Below are 20532 nucleotides of genomic sequence, written 5' to 3' on the forward strand. Positions count from 1 at the left end.
CAAGCAATAACATAAGGAAACCTCATACACATAGTTCCCTTTTATTATCCTAAAGAGAGCAAGATTTATTTATTTTAACACATAGATATTGGTTCAATGAGGCACCAAATACATAAGCACCACACAGATCTCATTTGATTTGTGTGGGGGCTGTGATACTACCCGGGTGCCCAAACCGAAGCAGGTGGTTTTCTTAGTGGGCCACACCCGGAGCCTTCGACCAAAAGGTCCGATCCACAAGGCAGTGGAGCAACGTAAGGAGATGCAGTCCCATGATAGCCGGTGACCAACGATAGATTCATACTTCGTTCGTTCCCTCAAGATCCTGGAACCCATGTGACCATTGGTTTGGAATGAGGGTTTTCCAACTCCCCTAGGTGGACTCTCCATGTCCACTAACCCGGTGGAAGCGCCAGATACTCGGTTTCCGTCCTCTCGATTCCGTAAACAACAGCAACGACACGAGAAAGCAGTGAGTAGGACTTCCCTGTCAGAGGCTATAAACACGTGACCATGTGAGAACATTTGGAGAGGGAGAGTGGACTCTCGGCCGTACCAGGGCATTTGGGGGCAAGAACGTAAATTAGTGAAGAATAATAAATGGGTTCATTTTGTTTCGTTACTTTCTCATCAGCTGTTTACAAACTGTAAGATTTGAAAATCAACGTTATTACATATATCGACACACTTAGACGTAAAATGGCGATCAAAGATGAATATGTGTATCATGATGTAACGAAGGTGTCAATCGAGTTAATAAGATGATGAAAAACCTTTTGTTTCGGAGAAATAAAGTTTGAAAGGGAAAGTTCCAGAACATTGAATTAATGATTAGAACTCATGGAGTTAACAAACATTAGATGATTGTGTAATGAACTAACTGAAATAGTAATAAAGAAAGGTATGAATTGAAGAAAAATGGAGTTGGATTGTTTGTGAATCACGTTGAAGGACTTCAGTGTATCGACTTCATGTCCTGTCTCCTAGAACTTTCCCTCCCAAACTTTATTTATTAACTGTATTCAAATCTTCGTTACATTATGACATATATTCATCTTTAATCACCCCCTTATGTATAAGTATGTCGATATCTGTAATAATGTTGATTTTCAAATATTACACGTTGTAAGCAGCTGATGAAAACCTGACAAAATAAAATGAATCCATTTATTATTCTATACCAATTATTCATTCTTGGTCTCTTTAAAGAGGACACCTGTTGAATAACTTTATACTGACAATTCTAAATTGATATCAGAAGGCGTTTTGTGGATATTGTAGTAATTTCAATGGTTGAGATCATGAGTCAATTGAAGTTAGACCACTGTGGAAAACTTAGAAGCACTGGAAGGCCATTTCGTCCTATTATAGGACTCCTTAACAATGCACATACACGATACCGCCTCGCCAGATTCGAATACAGGACCTAACAATCTCTCATGCAAACGCTTAACCTGTAGACCGGCATTCAAACGGTGTTATTGTACCAAAAATAGAATATAATGAATAAAGCCATTAATAATAATAATAATAACTATATCAAATCCAAGTCACATTAATAACATACAACGTGGATAGTACAGTGAGAGAACATATACATATGTATATATCAAATTTTGTTCCCCCTATCAACAAAATAAACAATAATCTTTATTTCTAACAGAAAATTGTAACAAAATAAGATTAGCAATTAAAATATACCTTGAGATGGATAATACTCATTCTATTAATATGGTAATAATAACTGAATAATACAAAAGATCATACAAACCATATAAAATAAACAAATATGATTTGGATTCCAGAAGAATTTGTTCATATATAAATAGAAAAAAAAGGGGGGAACAAACCCACTTAGTGACAATAATAAATTTCAATGAAAGACTAACATTTTTGGCAGTTTTAGAAAAAAAGTGGGCGGGGGTGGGTAGGGGAAAGTGAGCAGCCAGAAGATTTCGGTCAAATTGTACATAGAAAAACTGTGAACACTGTACATCTTTTGTTTTATTACGGATACTACTCATTGGCGAATGTTGTTAATTCATTGATATATATATATATGGTACTTTAAGTCAATGGTGATGAATCCAATGATGCACGTTGAAATAATTCAATTAAATAATTTAAACCATATAGAAAATTTTCATCTTTTATTTGACTACAATCTGTTACTAATTCCCAACGTGTAAAATCAATTAAATATACTAAAACATATTCATCTGCTTCATTATTATCTATATTGGATATAATTGATTCTTTATTGTTGTCTTGACAACTATGATGATGATCATGATCGTGATGATAATATGAATATGGTAACTGGGTGGTGGCGGTGGTTGTATTCGGAGATGACATGATCTCATCATTGACATCAACACTATCATAAGCTAATAATAAAGAACTTGCATAGAAATGATAACAATTTTGATTTTCAAACCATTTAGCTAATTGTGTTAATTTTTTAACAAATTGATTAGCTAATCTTTTTGCACGATTTACATCTGGACCAAGAAATAGACGAATACCTTAATAAAAAAATAATAAATATAACAAAAATCGATAAATAGAATTACATATTTCAATGATGAATCGATCTATGTTAGACCATCATTCAAAATGTGGAAGTAATAGACGGTTGTTTCGTCTTAATATGAGACTCGTCAGTTGTATGCGCCCATATCGCCGCACGTGGTTTCGTACACGAACGCTCCACCCTTAAACAACTGGGTTGGTATCCAACAGTATTAATCAATATACGATACTCCGAGAACGATTTCCATTGTCTACGCAAGATACTCAACATCCATTGGCCGGATACCATCAGCAACAGACTTCTCTAGGAGAGAACAAACCAGCTGAAGAAGAAATTAGTCAAAGACGATGGAAATGGACAGGACATACATTACGCAAATCATCAAGCTACATCACGAGGCAAGCCTCAACTTGGAATCCTGAAGGGAAGTGGAAAACAGGAAGGCCAAAGTACACATTACGTCGGGAAATAGAAGCAGATATGAAAAGGATGAATAACAACTGGAAAGGATTGCCTAGGACAGGGTTGGATGGAGAATGCTAGTGAGCGGCCTATGCTCCTTCACGAGGAGTAACAGGCGTAAGTAAGTAAGTCAATGGGAAAACTACCCCAAATTCCGACACGGTATAACATACTTCAAATTATACATACAGTTGATATACTTTATGCCTTAACTAGATTGTGTTCAATCAACCAACTTATCTGTAGACAATGAACACATTTGTTTTTATTAAGAAATATACTTGATTGTATGATAGTTTCTATTAGTATAATTAATCACTGATATTCTTCATCATTCAATAGCAAACTATAGTTCCTAACTTGATGAAAATGATTATAATTGCTGCCAATTAATGAATATTCTAGAAATTAAATTGTCTGATAAAGCATTCTGATAATAAGAATATTAGAATTTAGTCACTAGAAATGAATGATATCTGTTCCATTAAATGATGTTTAGATATAGAAGGTTTTTAATTTGAATAATTGGACCGGTTAAATACTTGTACTAGTAAACAATAAAATCAAGAATACATTTTCAGTTACAAAAATGAATTGTGTTCATTCGTTGACAAGTTGATTGTTCTGCATAAACTGATCAATGGTAAACGAACCATTATTGTTCAACATTCACATGTTAATTGAAATAGGATGATTAAATTGCGTTATTGCATAGTGATTAGTGTTGAGAAGATAGGATACTGGATTTTTATATATTGATTTGAACATATAAACATTGGTACAAAGGGACACCAAATACATATGGACCACACAAATCAAGTGATTTGTGTGTGGGCTGTGATACTAAACGGGTTCCCAAAACGAAGCAGGTGGTTTTCTTAAGTGGCCACACCCCGAACCTTCGACCTAAAGGTCTGATCCACAAGGCAATGGAGCAGTGTTAGGGGATGCAGTTCCATGGAAGTCGGTGACCAATAATTGGTTCATACACCATTTGTTCGCTCAGGATCGTGGAGTCCATGTGCACCATTGATTTGGAATGAGGGTTTTCCAACTCCCGTAGGTAGATCCTCCATATCCACCAACCCGGTTAAAGCGCCGGACATTCGCTTTTCGTCCTCTCAATTTCGTAAACAATAGTAATGCGGTAAGATGGCAGAGAGTAGGACTTCCCTGGTAGTGGTAATATGAGCGCGGCCGTATGAGAGCATTTCAAGAGGGAGAGCAGACTCCCTACTCTCGGCCGTACCAGAACATTTTACTCAATGATACACTCATCAAACTGAATAAACTAATGAAAATAATGAGAACGTTGTCAAAATATGACATAAGCAGCTTTACAAAACCTTCAAGTGTTGACGTTCGCTAAATACACATGTTTGTATACATATTTCATTGTGACTTTGTTGGTTGCCGCTTTCTAACTATTTGATAACAATCCTGTTATGTAAACATTTCAATTTATATCATAAAACATATTCCCTGTCAATTAAAACAAGAACACTGGATCTATATCTGAAATTCCTTGGAATTATAAATAGATTATGTTATATGCCGATGAGAATAATGAATGATAACTGTTGGAATCTATTTCTGGACTAATACTATACATATTTCCTAATTGTGTAATTGTTATGTAACTAAACTATGCATATTCGTGTTCCTCTTATTATAGGCTTTATTTTGACCCATAAACTGTTATCATATGATTTACCATTCTAGAGTTATGCCCTGTCTATCAATTACTATCTCCCACATTCACAGCCACATTTAGCTATGGTACAATGTGGTTTGTTCGCTTGGTATATAAACTCAGTATGATTGAAATATAATGATTCATATCACAGAGGCTGAGATTGGTGTTTTGGACTCAACAGACTAGGCTAATCAGGAATAAGAACTGATAAATACTCTAGACTGTTCGTATGGGTTTTATGCATCATTGGTTCGGTCGATAAATTACCATTCTCTAACTGGCAATATCACATTACGTTATACATTGATAGGAGTACAAACCGACAAGTTGTTATAACCTGTGAACATGCAACATTCTCTTTAAACAACCTTTTTTCTCGACGAATTGATTGAATTGGTTCATTATAAATTCAATATTAAGAATTAGTTAATAATAAATAAACATGATCCAAATAGTAAATACATCCATATACATAGATTGAATTCTATTGTTATTATATAAACAAAATAAACAATCTAATTACCATTATCATATATTGTAGATGGATTTAATGATCTTCCAAAGAAAATATCAAATGTAGTATATTCATTAATATCTGGATAGAATACCTAAAATTGAATAGATCAAGTAACTGATTATAAATAATATTGCGGCGGGGGGGGAATTAGCATGAATTGAAATATAATATAGTTTACTGATATAAATTGTATAGCCCTGAAATTCCCTGATACAGCCGAGAGTGTGGAGAGTCAGCTCTCCCTCTTCAAATGCTCTCACATAACCACGCGATTATAACCTCTGACAGGGAAGTTCTACTCACTGCCTTCTCGTGGCGTTGCTGTTGTTTACGGAATCGAGAGGACGAAAAACGAATGTCTGACGCTTTAACCGGGTTCACCTAGGGCAGTTGGAAAACTCTGATTACAAACCAATGGTGCACATGGGCTCCAGTATCCTGAAGGAACAAATGACGTATGAACCAATCGTTGGTCACCGGTTTCAATGGGACAGCATCCCCTAACGTTGCTCCACTGCTTTGTGGATCAGACCTTTAGGTCGAAGGCCCCGGGTATGGCCCCCTATGAAAACCACCCGTCTCGTTTTGGGCACCCGGTCAGTATCACAGCTCTCACACATATCAAATGAAATTTGTGTGGCGCATAAGTATTTGGTGCCTCATTGTACCAATATCTATGTGTTAAAATAAATAATAAGATGATTATCAGTTTAGTCTTAGTTTTTGTTTCCTTATATAATAGGGAATTGTTGTATTTTGATTAATCAACAAATATGTCCTTCAATTGAAATGAAAATATGTTAATTAAATAATATTAAAATACATTTTATTTAATTTCAAGATAAATTGGTTGGTAAAAATCACTTATCTTGAAAGTCTGATCAGACCTAGTGGATTGGGGCCTGATGAAATCTCTGCACCGATTCGAAAATCTAGTTTGGTTCCCGAGAACTTACGTCACCTATGGCGAAGGCGAGATATCTGTCAAGTATACTGTGCGGCAGTTCGTTCTGTCCTGTTTTACGGCTGCAAAACGTGGCCATTAAAAGTAAAAGATACTCATAAGCTACTAGTATTTGATCACAGATGTCTTAGAACTATTTCTCACATCTACTGGGATCACCGAGTAAATGAGTTACTATCGACGAATCTAGGCGGATAACCGTTTTTGATGAGAGTTTGTCGAAGTTGAATTACTTCTTCATCTATTGTGTCAGTGGAACATATTCGCTTGATTCTAGAGGATAAAGAGTGAATTGCGTTCCTCTCTACTCAACTTAACACCTAGAATTCATCATGAGTAAGTATCGACAGTACAAAAAAAAACCCTGTTCATGAATATGGGATTTAAAGGAGACACGGTTGCTGAAATCTTAAATAAACGGATTTCAAAATCATTCAATAAAACTTTGTACACAGCCAAGCTCCGAATTGTTTTCTCAAGTCGGCCTACCATTCCTGGATGTGTTAAAGATAAACCTTCGCTTTGGGCCACATCAATGTGTATTTATAAATTTACGTGCTCATGTGGGGCTCGTTATATAGGCCGAACAAAGCGATCACTTTCCAAACGCATCTCAGGACACTATCCGGCTTGGCTTGTAAAAGAAGAATGTAAGACAATCACTACTTCTATACAGGAGCATTGAATAAATTCTGGACACACCGCTCCCAAGTATTCTTTTAAAGTGACCTACAGAGTCAAAGGAATTGGATCGAAGAGGTGTCGAATCAATATTTTATGCACTGCTGAGGCATTGGCAATCCATAAACTTAAGCCTGAACTTTGCGTGCAGAAACGATTTGTCCAACTACTCATCCTTCCTTGGCTCTAATTCATTTGATGGGTATGTTTCTGGGTTTCTTTTTCTGCATTTTTATTTGATTATTATAGAATTTTTAAAATTACTATTTTGCACTTTAATCAGTTAGTATTATTACTACCTTATACAAGTTTCTTGATTATTATTCAGTCTATTATATTATGACCATTGTGTTTGTCGCTTTTCTTTATATCGGTCAATTGGATTATTATCTAACACCTTGATTAGTACACGTAACCTCATTTGTTATTTAGTCTCGGATTCATTTTGGTGATGCAATTTTCTTTATCCTCCCATAGACATATACTTTCCATATATAACTATATATACGAATGTACAGCTTAAATAAATGATTTCGTTGAAAAGAAAATTTTCTTTGCTGAATTGTCTTTTTCTTATTCAATGACACTATGGGTTATTTTAATTATTTCAATAGCATACAATTTTCGTAATAAATACGAAGAATAGTAACAACTGTTATTTATTTATTTGAACATATAAATACTGGTACAAGGGGGCACCAGATACATATGGACCACATAAATCTCATTTGATTTGTGTGGGGGCTGTGATACTACCCGGGTGCCCAAACCGAAGCAGGTGGTTTTCTTAGTGGGCCACACCCGGAGCCTTCGACCAAAAGGTCCGATCCACAAGGCAGTGGAGCAACGTAAGGAGATGCAGTCCCATGATAGCCGGTGACCAACGATAGATTCATACTTCGTTCGTTCCCTCAAGATCCTGGAACCCATGTGACCATTGGTTTGGAATGAGGGTTTTCCAACTCCCCTAGGTGGACTCTCCATGTCCACTAACCCGGTGGAAGCGCCAGATACTCGGTTTCCGTCCTCTCGATTCCGTAAACAACAGCAACGACACGAGAAAGCAGTGAGTAGGACTTCCCTGTCAGAGGCTATAATCGCGTGGTTATGTGAGAGCATTTGGAGAGGGAGAGTGGACTCTCGGCCGTACCAGGGCATTTGGGGGCAAGAACGTAAATTAGTGAAGAATAATAAATGGATTCATTTTATTTCGTCACGCTGACTCTCCTCACTCTCAGCTGTACCAGGGCATTTGGAGGCAGTAACAAATGTACTTTTGTATTGAACACAATTCAATTAGATTAGAATAGAAATAAAATAAATTAACTAATCTTACTTTTAATCCAGTTACTAGAAATCCAATTTCTTCACGCCATTTATATTTTGCACATTCAATCATTATTTTTGATGGTGAAGAATCAGGAGCATATGTACGACGACCCATTTTTAAATCGCACAATGATGGATGTTTAAAATTAGCCAATAAATCTTTTAAACCCAAGTACAAATCTATCTTGAGTAGAATTTTTTTTAAATAAGAAGCGAGTGAAAGAAAAAGAAAAGAGAAAAACATTGAAAATATTTAACAGGTATGAATTTAGGGTAACAGTTAAATCTTCAGAAAATGGAACCACATAATAAATATTCAGGAATTGATAAAAATCTAATAATGTTAAACATCGGATTATACCTGACGACCTTCAAGTTGTGTTCGTTTTTAAATGACGTCTAACTCTGACTATTTTTTAACATTTTAAATGTATAGAATCCCCACTAACGATCAAATTCATGACTCACAACACCAGAGACAGCCAGGCATATGCTTCCAAGTGTGTAGCTACTTGTTGGAACTTTCTTAGGAACATGATTCTCCTAAGAATAAAGATGCTTGATTTGTATCAGACGACATAGATTCCTTATATTTTAAGTTATGAACAAGAGGTTCTCTATTACTGTTAGAATCATGAGAGGTTGTCACTTCCCGGTCATTTATACCATGGAAAGATACACTTTCTTAAAGAACTTGTGAAGGAAACTGGATTAGTAGTAGCTTTAGCAACCTGAGAGCTTGACAGCAGATACCAAGGGATAACTACTTGAGGCCAGTCATACTTGGCCATATTACGAGGTTTTGATGTGTCAGCTACGTACTTCAAAGGCCCTACCGCCGAATACGGAAATTTCCAAGGTCAACCTGTTCTAACTCCTCTCCTTTGTTGGGTAAAGGTAGTATTGCTGTAGATACTGATTATCTAAAAGAAACACCTCACTGTCGTCACACTCCAGTACAGTCGTCAATACCAATTCGCCCTCAAGTCCAATGGTTGATAACTGGTTGATAAGACTTAATAACAAAGTACTCTTTGCTTAAAGGTAAGTTATACTAGTAGGCTGTCAAAACTGAAGCAGGTAGAGTGAAGTTTGAACTTGCAATCCTATAATTGAGTGTCGAGTGATTTAACCCTTATGTTACTTCTTTATTGAGAGACTATACGGGAAAGACAGACAATATAGCAACAATACAAGACGCGAGAGATACAACAGATAAGACCAGAGGAAAATTTCATGTTTCGCAAACAAAGCTATAGTTGATGGTTTAGCCATTTGACCTGTGAGTTTAAATGTTCTAACATTTACTAAGGTGTGAAATGTACCTCAAATAAACAAAGAAACTCATATTCTTACGCATACGCCTACGTATGGTCCCTGATCACTCATTTTTAGATCCCTTAACTTGACAGTTTTACTCGAGAATTTACAAGTCCTATAAGAATGGAAACATAAACTTCCCTACTGAGATTTTCAGGACAATAATAATTGTCAGGAAGATTTGAAATCTGTACAAGTGAATAGCAAGTATTACTGATCAAACTGCCACTATATTTCTGAGTTTTGCTTTTTTTCTATGTCTCTCCTCTTTCAATCGTTTGTTAAAGTCTTGTGCTTTTCCAGTCTTCATTTCTCTGATGCCTAAGGTTAAGACAATATGCAGAACTCTAATATTAGTTGCTACCCTATAAATGGTGTAAAACTCTTACTAAGTTTGTTTATCAGTTATTAATAAATAACAATTCCTCACCAGTTTACTTTTCTTAATATTCATCAATAGTATATCATTTAAATAGTATATAAATTTAACAGCCCCCAAATGCCCTGGTACAGCCGAGAGTGGGGAGAGTCAGCTCTCCCTCTCCAAATGCTCTCACATAACCACGCGATTATAACCTCTGACAGGGAAGTCCTATTCACTGCTTTCTCGTGGCGTTGCTGTTGTTTACGGAATCGAGAGGACGAAAAACGAGTATCTGGCGCTTTGACCGGGTTGGTGGACACGGAGAATCCACCTAGGGGAGTTGGAAAACCCTGATTACAAACCAATGGTCACATGGGTCCCAGGATCCTGAGGGAATGAATGGAGTATGAACCTATTGTTGGTCAACGGCTTCCATGGGACTGCATCTCCTAACATTGCTCCACTACCTTGTGGATTGGACAATTAGGTCGAAGGCTCCGGGTGTGGCCCCTCAATAAAACAACCTACCTCGTTTTGGGCACCTGGACAGTATCACAGCCCCCACACAAATCAAATGAGATTTATGTGGTCCATATGTATCTGGTGCCCCCTTGTACCAGTATTTATATGTTCAAATAAATAAATAAAATTTAATACATTAACAAATCTATGTATATTAACTCACGTTTTTGTTCAGAATCTCGATAGAGGCCATAAAAATCAGGCACAAATTTTCGTAACTCAACTAAAACGGAATCATTACAATTTGGATCGAATAAACGTTGATAAAATTCTAATTCATGTGGACCTTTAGGATAATGTTGTATTGGTTTATAAATAGTTGACTGAACATGTGAATATAATACTAGGATATTTGAGAAAAGATGAAGAGAATAGAACACAGAATAGCATATTAGTAAATTGAATTAGTAACAATTATAAAAGATAGAAAGTTTTAATTATGTAGCTAGTCCATACTCCATTAACTATGATATAAAATGAAGATTTTCAATGGGTGATAATTTACGTACCGGTAGAAAATATTAAGATATAACTTGATATAGAATAAAATAAATGATATTAGGTCATTCAACTGAACGACGGAGTGGTGCTTCCAAAACTGTACAGAAATCGAGACTAAACATTAGAAGATGCTGTTGGTTGTGTTGTCTAACAAACAGTAAGCGATAGTTCAATATTATGTGAAATTTAATATTTTTATGGTTAAGTGAGTTGGAAATCTTCTAAGCATTTTAGTAAACATAATTTTAAATCATCTCCTCGTTGACTCTATGCAGAATCTGCCAGCATGATAATGACAAAACAGTTTACTCATATCTCGTTTACTTGATAATTAGTGTTAGCGTACTTTGTATTATCATCGAATTCAAAATACGTTTATAAGTCTGAAAGAAGACTGTTACTGCGCTAACTTTTACTGATGAACAGATAAAAGTTGAGAAATTAGTGTGTTTGACAAAATGGTAGCGGTGTCATATCGAATGAGGATCATTTATGCATAGCGAAAGTTGAGGCGAGATAGGCACGGTTGGGGTAGGCTAGGATCCGTCAGTTTATTAAATCTTTTTGTTTAAAGCCCTGAATGTGGTAAACCCCAATATTTCGGTAAGCTACTATAAATACCTTAGAATATAAGCTATTCATGATACTAATGTTTGTATTGTTTTTCATAAATAGTACATTTCATGTACTTTATTTCAACTGTCTCCATTAATACGTTGTATTTCTGATTTAAATATATGACATATTAGCATATACCTCTTTAAAATATTGAATTGTCTTTGTCATATTGTGCTATTATACATTTCGCTTTGGTATAAGCGAGGTAGAATATTAGAATGATAAGCACAGAAAAATAAATCTGCAACTACCTAGTAAGTAACTGCAGAACTAAATTGTCAAACACAACTTCATCTATTTATTGATATTTGCTGTATATTATTTTTTTAAAGCCAAACGGCAAGACCATAATTTATAGACCAGCACAATCAGATTTAAGATAGTAGATCTTGGATTTTGAAGCGAAATTCATTCATTCGGCTGAATACTATTTTGGCATTACAGCTGGTATCGGTTCGTGATGAAAACAATAAACCCAATTCTTAACCCTAATGTTCAACTGTTAATCCTAATCCTAGTACCTCACACTAATATATAATCCAAGGTCATTTTAGCGTTGCTCAAAGGTCGTCCAGAAACTGTCGTTCCACCAGCCAAATGATTTCAACTTGGACCATCTTATTAACTCATCTTAATTTTGTTAGTCGAAAATTCTGTATACAAGGATAATACCTGGTCGGTATAGACAGTTTATATGTGAATAATCAGGTACAATAAGTGAAAAATAAATGGTCATGCGAACCCACTTACTATAATTAAGTCTGTTATTACATCTAATTAGTTGGTGGATAAGTATACACAAGAATAAAAAAGCACATCCAATGCTAAATGCACAAGAACGCACAAATATCACATGAAGGTTCATCGGTTCAGTATGTTACGCTTTGAGATAACAAAGACATGAGTTTTATCTACCCTGAAATATTAATCCTAAAATACTAACTTTACGACAGTTTCGGTGGTAAAAAATGGAAAAATTGAGGGTCCTAAATTTATCTCACGACCACATATAGCCAAATTTCGATGAGTATTTATGTTCACATACAAACCCAAACTCAGAACATATTGTTTTAAATCAGTTTGTTATTCTATAATCTACTGATGTTAAAGTTATTATAAAACAACGTTATAAACTCAATTCAGTTTTACGAGAATCCAGTTTGTAAGTAAACTGTGGCTGGTTTATGTCTACGAGCAAGTTGTATGAACAGCGCAATAGGTAGTACGTTACTTCAAAACCCAACCCACTCCAAATTTGGTTTACCTAACGCGTAGTGTATTGATAATCATATCAGATATGACCAAGTCTAGTACAAGAAACCTCTATTTGGTGACTCATCCACGTAATAAGGAGCATGATAAATAAAATCACTCAGTGTATGCCAGTACCAAAATCTGTTAAATTTTCCCTTCTGTAGTTAGTTTTGAGAGCATTTGAAACCAAAATAAGAATTCCGACTGTTGATTAGATGCCACGGATATCTATAAGAAACAATGTTACATAAACTTGCCTAAAGACAAGCCTAGAACCAATCACTTTAAATGTATGAATGAATCTCCATTTTACACAAATTCGGATTAATAACGAAGTAAACATTTCTGACAGGAAAAATGGTAAATGAATAAACGCGTTTAAAAAACATAGGAAGCAAAAATTCGATCAAGTAATCAGAAAGTCACATTTGTTGGCACTTTTCTCATCGGTTATATCATTCTAGACATATATATTGCATAAATGCTAATAATACTATTAAAACGTCCAAACTATCGTGGATAGGATGACTTTTAGGACAAATATGAAATACTTGAGTGCCAATAGCTTAAGCTATCTTAACCAGTGTCTAGAGAGCAATATAATACCAGTGAACATGATTCAAAGTAACTAATAAAACGAATTGTACAACCAATGTTACAATTTATACTAGATGAAAAAATCCACTTCACTAACAGCTTAATATGTAATAACAGACCATGTCTCAGTGTTTTGTGTGCACTTACAAATATACTTTGGTGTGCACACAGCAAACTTTTTTGACACAACTTGGTTAGCACATAGGACTAGGCAGTATGAAATTGGTTAATATCTAATGACAGGCTGGTGTAACAATTTGGAACTGGAACCAACTCACGACATTTTAACGAAATCTATCGACTAAAATCACAATTAGAACAATTCAAAACATACGTTAAAAATAACAGAACCATTCAGATATTAATTTGAAACTACTTACTTTTACATTTATTTCCAAATAGAAGCCCATGACCACCAATTTGGTTAGGATAATTGATCAGATCTGACGGCAACAAAGAACTACTTTCAAACAGATAATTCAACTTGTTAGTTTCATCATTCGTGGAATCCCATTTCTGGTTGACAATCATTTAACTTTGTAGCATTACTAGCAACAAATATTAGTTATTAAGTGGGTACTCTCGGCAAGAAATTACCACCTATTTAAAAAAGTCACTGGCTAAAGACTTCATTGATATTATAAGAGCTAATCGAGACAGTTACGGACAAAATAACAGCCAAAATATGTAGACGACAGATTATGGTCTGACCTGTGTACAGAAGTACCTATTATTTAGTCTGCGTTATAGGTATCAAAAACCAGTAGTTGGAAGCTCTAGTTAAGTTGGTTGAATAGTTGGACACCATTTTAGTCATTTAATACTTACACCCTATTAGCTTGCATACCTTCTGTTCATCCTAACTTACTTCTTTGGTAATTTTTTTCTCTGTAGTGTTATTAAGCTTTACAACCTAAACCTAAGCACGTTTGTGAGAGGTTGAATGTTGGAAGCTAAATGCAACAGGATTGTGATGCAAATAAATAACTTCTACGATCCATATCATTACACAATATTTGGAGTTGTGCTGCGTAAATTAATGGACTATAAAGATCTAGGAGTGGCGAGACTATAATTTATTAGAGTCATAACAAGCAACAACCTCAAAACTACGAGTAACTGCAAGGCCGCTCCTACCAAAGGCTCCAGGGTCATAAAGGCTATTTTTAAGTCATTGCATTACTTGGACGGAAAAAGGTTTAGGGTATTACAATTGACGGCGAGACTCTAATTTAGCGACGACCTTTGAACGAATCTTAAATGACCTTGACAATTATTAGCCAATCAGAAGACAGTTAGTATAAAGTGAGAATATATTGTAAGTAATGAATTACAGTGGATATTCTTCTTTTACATGATTTAAAAACTTGTTAAGGTTTGATGAAGGTTCAGAGGCTCTCAATTCATAATGCATATTGTATAGAAACTCGTCCATAGGGTTAGTGGTTAGGGTTGTAGCCTGTCAATAGACATCTCTTCTCTAAAATCCGATGTAAACCGATCGCATGTTAGCACCCTAACCCTAACCTAACCCTAACCCAAACCTTAACCTAACCCTAATCTAACCCTAACCCTAAACCCTAATCTAACCCTAACCTTAGCCCTAAACCCTAATCTAACCCTAACCTGACCCTAACCATAAACCTAAACCCTAACCTTAACCTGACCCTAATCTTAACCTAACCCTAAACCCTAATCTAACCCTAAACCCTAACCTTAGCCCTAAACCCTAATCTAACCCTAACCCTTAACCCTAACCTTAACCCCAAACCCTAACCCTATGGACGAGTTTCTATACAATATGCATTATGAATTCAGAACTTCTGAGCCTTTATCAAACCTCAACAAGTTTTTAACTCATGTAAAAGAAGAATATCCACTATAATTCATTACTTTCTTGTAATATATTTTTACTTTATACTGTCTTCTGATTGGCTAATAATTGAAATTGCTCAAACGCTTCTCACTGGCTCGTCCCTATATTAGAGTTTCGCCGTCCCATCTGTTTTAACCTCTCATTAATCACCTCCTCTCTAAAATCCGCTGTGAACCGACCGTATGTTAGCATCGCGTGTTGAACTTGGCTCCGTGACCTTGAAATTGCTCAAACGCTTCTGATTGGCTCGTCGCTAAATTAGAGTCTCGCTTAATTGACTTTTGTGAGACCACATTCGGAATATGGAATTCAAGCAGCGAGTACTTTTCCAATTATGAGGCGGATATGCTGGAACGAGTTTAGCGGCGAGGTATCAAGACGGCAGGTCTCTCTGGCCCGTCTTAGGAAGACAGACCGAGACGCCTCAACTTATTTCCATTATCTTATACAGGTCATTTGTGACCTAATACTACCTCAGTGTAAACACAATGATGACTTTGGTATTGATGTCGTATCTTTTTCTTTCATCTGGGATTGATCATCTGAGAGGACATTCTAAGAAGGCTAAAAACCTAGATCGAATCGCATACGTCTGGAGTTCCGTTTCTAAGACCGAGTAGTGAATTCTCTAAAATGACGTGCAATATCATCACCTTCTATAAACACATTCAAAGCGAGATTGGATCTCCGCAATACTACAAATTCCAGTGATTAATATAGGTCGATTGACTTCCTATCCTTCCTATTGAAGACTGAGAAATTGATACGAGCCTGAACTAAAGACAATTTGACAGCCGTAACTAGAAGTTGGTAGCATCAGATTTTGTTTTCATCAAAAGTTCAAAAGTTCGCGTTTAGCCCAAATGTACTTTTTTGATGGGAATGGGCGTATGGAGCATCGTGTGTGAAGCTGGAAATTTCCAAGAGAAAAATAAAAGACGTCCGTGAGCCGACGTGTCAGTGTGGGCATGGGATGTACTTATATCTATTAGCAAAGAAAGTCGATAATAATTGCCAATATCGCAGGAGTCAAGCTAAAAGAATTCGATAACCAAGAATACAAGCGCTAACATGGGGACTCCTACCCAAAACAGGAGATCTCAAAACTTGCGCAGTATCTTTGTTTAGTGTTCCAAGGCAGTCAGCAGGTTCAAACAAAAATGAGTCTTAGTATCAAGATTAAGTGTGTCGACCCTTGAAATGCTGTCTCTATAAGACCCACTTTTCCCCAAAAAGCTAGAAATGTGATAAAACCCGAGACTAAACTAGAAGCACACCACTTTCGACTTTTCATCAAAATAGCGTTTCATCACCCAATCGAATGTTGTATTGCATCTACTTTTCTATGATTTCTATACCAAACATGTCAAATTCTCCGTCAAAATACATTAATTTGACAGGAGAATCACTATGTTCATATGTATTCTTAACCAACTTGTTAAAAACGCCTGGAAACCAATTGCATTCTCCTCAAAAAGACTCACTCCAGCAAAAACAAAATATTTTACTTTCGGGAGAGAACTTCTTGCAATCTACTTGACCATTTAGCACTACCGACACTTGTCAGAAGGCAGGGAATTCATAGTTGTTACGGGTAACAAACCACTGACCAATGCACTAAGAGCTAGAGTCGATAAATACTCACCTTGAGAAGTCCAACACCTCGACTATATATCACAGTTCACAAGTGGTAATCTTCTTGTCAAATGTCAGGAAGACCAGGCGGCAGATGCATTATCTTGACTAGAAATGACTGTGATACAACAGTCTGCAGTAAATTCCGAGACGTTGAAGGAAAGACAAGAATAGGATCAAGAATTACGAAACCTGCTTACAACAAACAAGTCTAGCCTCAAACTAAAGCAGTTACCATCGCCTATTGACGGTATTCTAAATAAAGACCTATTCACTGCTAGTCTGGTTTCTTCTATCAATAGCACGAGGGTTACCTACAGGCACGAAAGATTAATTTAGACTTAATCAACGTGCAAATTTTATCATTTATGTCTTCACCAAATTAATTCCATTTGTGGAATTCGTTTTATTTATCGTATAAAGTTTGTATAAGTTATTTTATCCATTTATGTGGATGTGTTTGTCATACCAAATGTAGTTTAACATATTACGCTCACTTCTCTACTAAAATCTTGTTCTCGCCATAGTTGCCGTTATTCCACTAGATTTCTGGAACTCCTGTCGATGTTTTAGACATCGTTCTGTTCGACCCTGTCACTGCATTCATAGGTATCTTTTGTGGATCACCAACGTAAATAACCTTGGTAAATGATTGGGGGCCAATTCAAGCTGTTCAAGAACCCTGTGGCCTTCTAACTCATGCCATAGTCGGACGCTTGTCATACGCAGATAAAACTTTGTGCAACTTTTTCATTCATGATTTTCTTATCATTGGCTAGTTATTTAGTACGTTCATCTACATTAGTATGATTTTTATTGGGATAACTGCACTTTTGGTTCAACAATAATTTGACTTAGGCAACCATCTTAGCATGAAATATGTTTTTACAAGCGTTTTCCAGTTATATCAACAGCTTATCCTTTACGAATTATGTGTATGACCTTCCTTTGAATATCGCTCATTCATCTTCTCAAAAATGAATACCACAGATGAGATTAGAGTTTAAGATGTCCTAAGACACTTCACAAGCCAACTGCTAGGATCTGACTTCACAGATAGATGTAGGTACCTTGTTAAGTTTGCTACTTGATTAACGTCTTATACGGTATACAACTACGAGAATCAAACGTATAGAACCTCACAGTCGCAAATCAGAAGGCAGACGAAGACTGGAGAAGCGCTAATCGTGTTAGAATAAAAAATTACAGAAAGTCATAGGTATTTATAAACGTTAGCTTTTGTTATACCAACATTATAATTCCGCCAATCCGCAAGGAGGCATGTTATGCAAATCTTATGAGTGCCTGAACAGGTCACATACATATGTGCAGATGGCTTCTACACACCGTTTCAGGATTATAGGTCAGTTGATGTAACATCCTGGCAATTTTCCTGGGCTCAAGGATTATGGTCGCCGTAATACCAGTGTAGGGGTTAGTTAGAAATTTCCCAGATCAACAACTAACAACAGGGTTGAGAGGTGTTCCGAACTGACAGGGCTGTTGTTTAGTCGGTCTGCGAATTTTACGTTTAAGATATCTGCCAACTCTAATTTAGTGAGATCTTTGCCATTTGGCCCTTTAAGAGTTCAGATTCCCTGGTTTCTAGGCTTTCTCCTAGCCATGAATCTGTGGAGATATCTGTAAACTGCTTGCATCCCTGACGTTTAATTGAGTTCACCCTTGAACACCGATCGCTCGTCGCAATGCAACCTCCACAAAGCATACAAACACTCATATTGGAAATCAGTCTTACAAACATAAATGTGAAAATGCATCCACTGTTTCTATATCAAGTGTGTCTCATAGCATAACAAGCTAGTTGAGTAACATTGGAATAAAGCTTGGCGCGTTTGTAAGAGTTTGATCTTTCGTGTAAACTGCCATGCCTCATGTAACATTGTTATTTGAGAATGCATTATTATTACGTCTAGCACTTCGGAAAAACTCGTTTAGGCCGAGAAAAAATGACACCCAAACTATAATGATTGGGTTATATACATTTTTAAAGTGTCGTAAAGAAGACACAGTATTCAAGAGCATATATAGTTTTTTTGTGGAAGTTATTATAACCTGTTTTGATTATTGGAACTTATATATTCATGAGTGTAATCCTATTTAACGTAATTTTCTAGTCTTCCTTGTGGTAGGATTTCTCAGTAAGAAGTGAGATAAATTTACTCAAGTAGTCTCTGGTTGAATAAAGTATTATTGGGTCATGGTCAGAGGAAGTTCTGAGAACTAATGTGTGCAACACTATCAATAACTGTGGATATCAAAGGGAAACTCGGGAAAAATGGCTATTTAGTTGCTATTAAACAGAAATACGAAGCATACAACAAGTGAAAACGAATAAAGCACGGTGTTGGAACTGCGACATGTAAAGTGAGAAATTGCAGAGGCTATTTTGGGGTCGAAATGTGCGGCTTGTGACATGTTCACTAGGTGACAACCGGCTATTTACTCACAAATGTAGATGTCTGATGGTCCATGGTGAACCTATTGATTATCTGGAGCAGATAGATCCTCTCATGAAACGTAATCGTACGGTACATAGGACTTCTAGATTTCTCGAGGATATCTTTTATGCTTGGTGGTCAAATTCTGTGCCTAAAGCTGTAATTAACGTTCAGGAGCATTGTGAGATTAATTGGCACTTAGATTACTCAGGAAGAGGCTACAATGCGCCAGAGTTCGCACCATTTTGTCTAAAGAATTTCCAATAGCAACTGAAGTACCACAGTGCTCAACCCGTGAATCATGGTCCTACTTATTGCTCATTAATAACCTACACAGTACTCTTAGTTCTTCTTGATGAAGATCCACCAACTCCTAAGTAAACGTTTAGGTGGTTGAAGTTGTTTTTTTCTGGTTAGCGTTTGGTCGTCAATTTTGTTTTTACGAGATTGGGTTGGCCAACTTCCCTCCTTTATCCGGGCTTCGGACCTGTAAGAACCCTTGAAAGGGTACAATCGCAACTCACAACATACGTACCCTTCTAGAATTAATGTGACCGTAGAAACAAAGCTGGTGAACGGGAAAGCTTAATAAAGAAAACGTTAATGGAAAGTAGCATGGTTCGGTATTTGAGATATTTTCGTGTCTCTAGGCAACCCTCGTGCTATTGATAGAAGAAACCAGACAAGTAGTGAATAGGTCTTTATTTCGATCTTAGCGCAGTCACAGTGGAGCGTGGGATTATCTGTTCAGGCAAACAAAGGCTCTCAACATTCAATATAAGATAATAGGGAATATAACGCTTATACAAAACAAGGAAGTGAATGAATACTTGAACAATACTGTTTTGGCATATACTTGGTTGTTTGGGGTCAACTCTTAACCAACCAACCTAAGCTGTTACATTAGCTTCCCCCTAGAATCGACTTCCGTAGGAACGTCGGTTCGATTAACCTAACTATCGAAAACACCTTAGTTCTATTTCTCGTCCCAAGGGAAAATTATCAACTCGCTCACTGTTTGACTTACAATCAGTGACGACTGACGCTGTCAACGATAGACCATGGATGTCATCTTATTTTGTATGCATGTGATTTCTTCTACAACTATCGCCGACGGTTTGCTGTGTGCTTTCAAGAGAAAGTGTGAGAATGTGGAATAAGAATATCTGAGGAAGTGCCGCGAGCGGGCTACCCAACACCATGT

At 36.4% G+C, this 20532-nt stretch overlaps 1 protein-coding gene across 1 annotated transcript; it reads right to left on the minus strand.

Annotated features, from left to right (window-relative positions):
* Positions 1-1519: 1519 nt before the first annotated feature.
* MS3_00009294 (uncharacterized protein) lies at positions 1520-16490 on the minus strand. Its single transcript, XM_012946443.3, has 6 exons — positions 16320-16490; positions 13739-13958; positions 10552-10731; positions 8190-8362; positions 5215-5299; positions 1520-2525 (listed from the first exon to the last, which is right to left on the minus strand). The coding sequence occupies exons 2-6, from the start codon at positions 13887-13889 to the stop codon at positions 2068-2070; spliced, it is 1047 nt and encodes a 348-aa protein (XP_012801897.1). The 5' UTR covers positions 13890-13958; positions 16320-16490; the 3' UTR covers positions 1520-2067.
* Positions 16491-20532: the final 4042 nt, after the last annotated feature.

The sequence above is a fragment of the Schistosoma haematobium genome, chromosome 5, assembly GCF_000699445.3.
Source record: "Schistosoma haematobium chromosome 5, whole genome shotgun sequence".
Taxonomy (NCBI): Eukaryota; Metazoa; Platyhelminthes; class Trematoda; order Strigeidida; family Schistosomatidae; genus Schistosoma; species Schistosoma haematobium.

Bases quoted from the DNA above. Each gene is read 5' to 3' on its own strand.
- MS3_00009294 (XM_012946443.3), bottom strand. From the start codon at position 13,889: ATGATTGTCAACCAGAAATGGGATTCCACGAATGATGAAACTAACAAG. The intron at 10,732-13,738 runs GTAAGTAGTTTC...CAAATATCCTAG, and splicing joins ATTTGGAAATAAATGTAAAA to TATTATATTCACATGTTCAG. The intron at 5,300-8,189 runs GTAAGATTAGTT...ATTCAATTTTAG, and splicing joins TTCTAGTAACTGGATTAAAA to GTATTCTATCCAGATATTAA.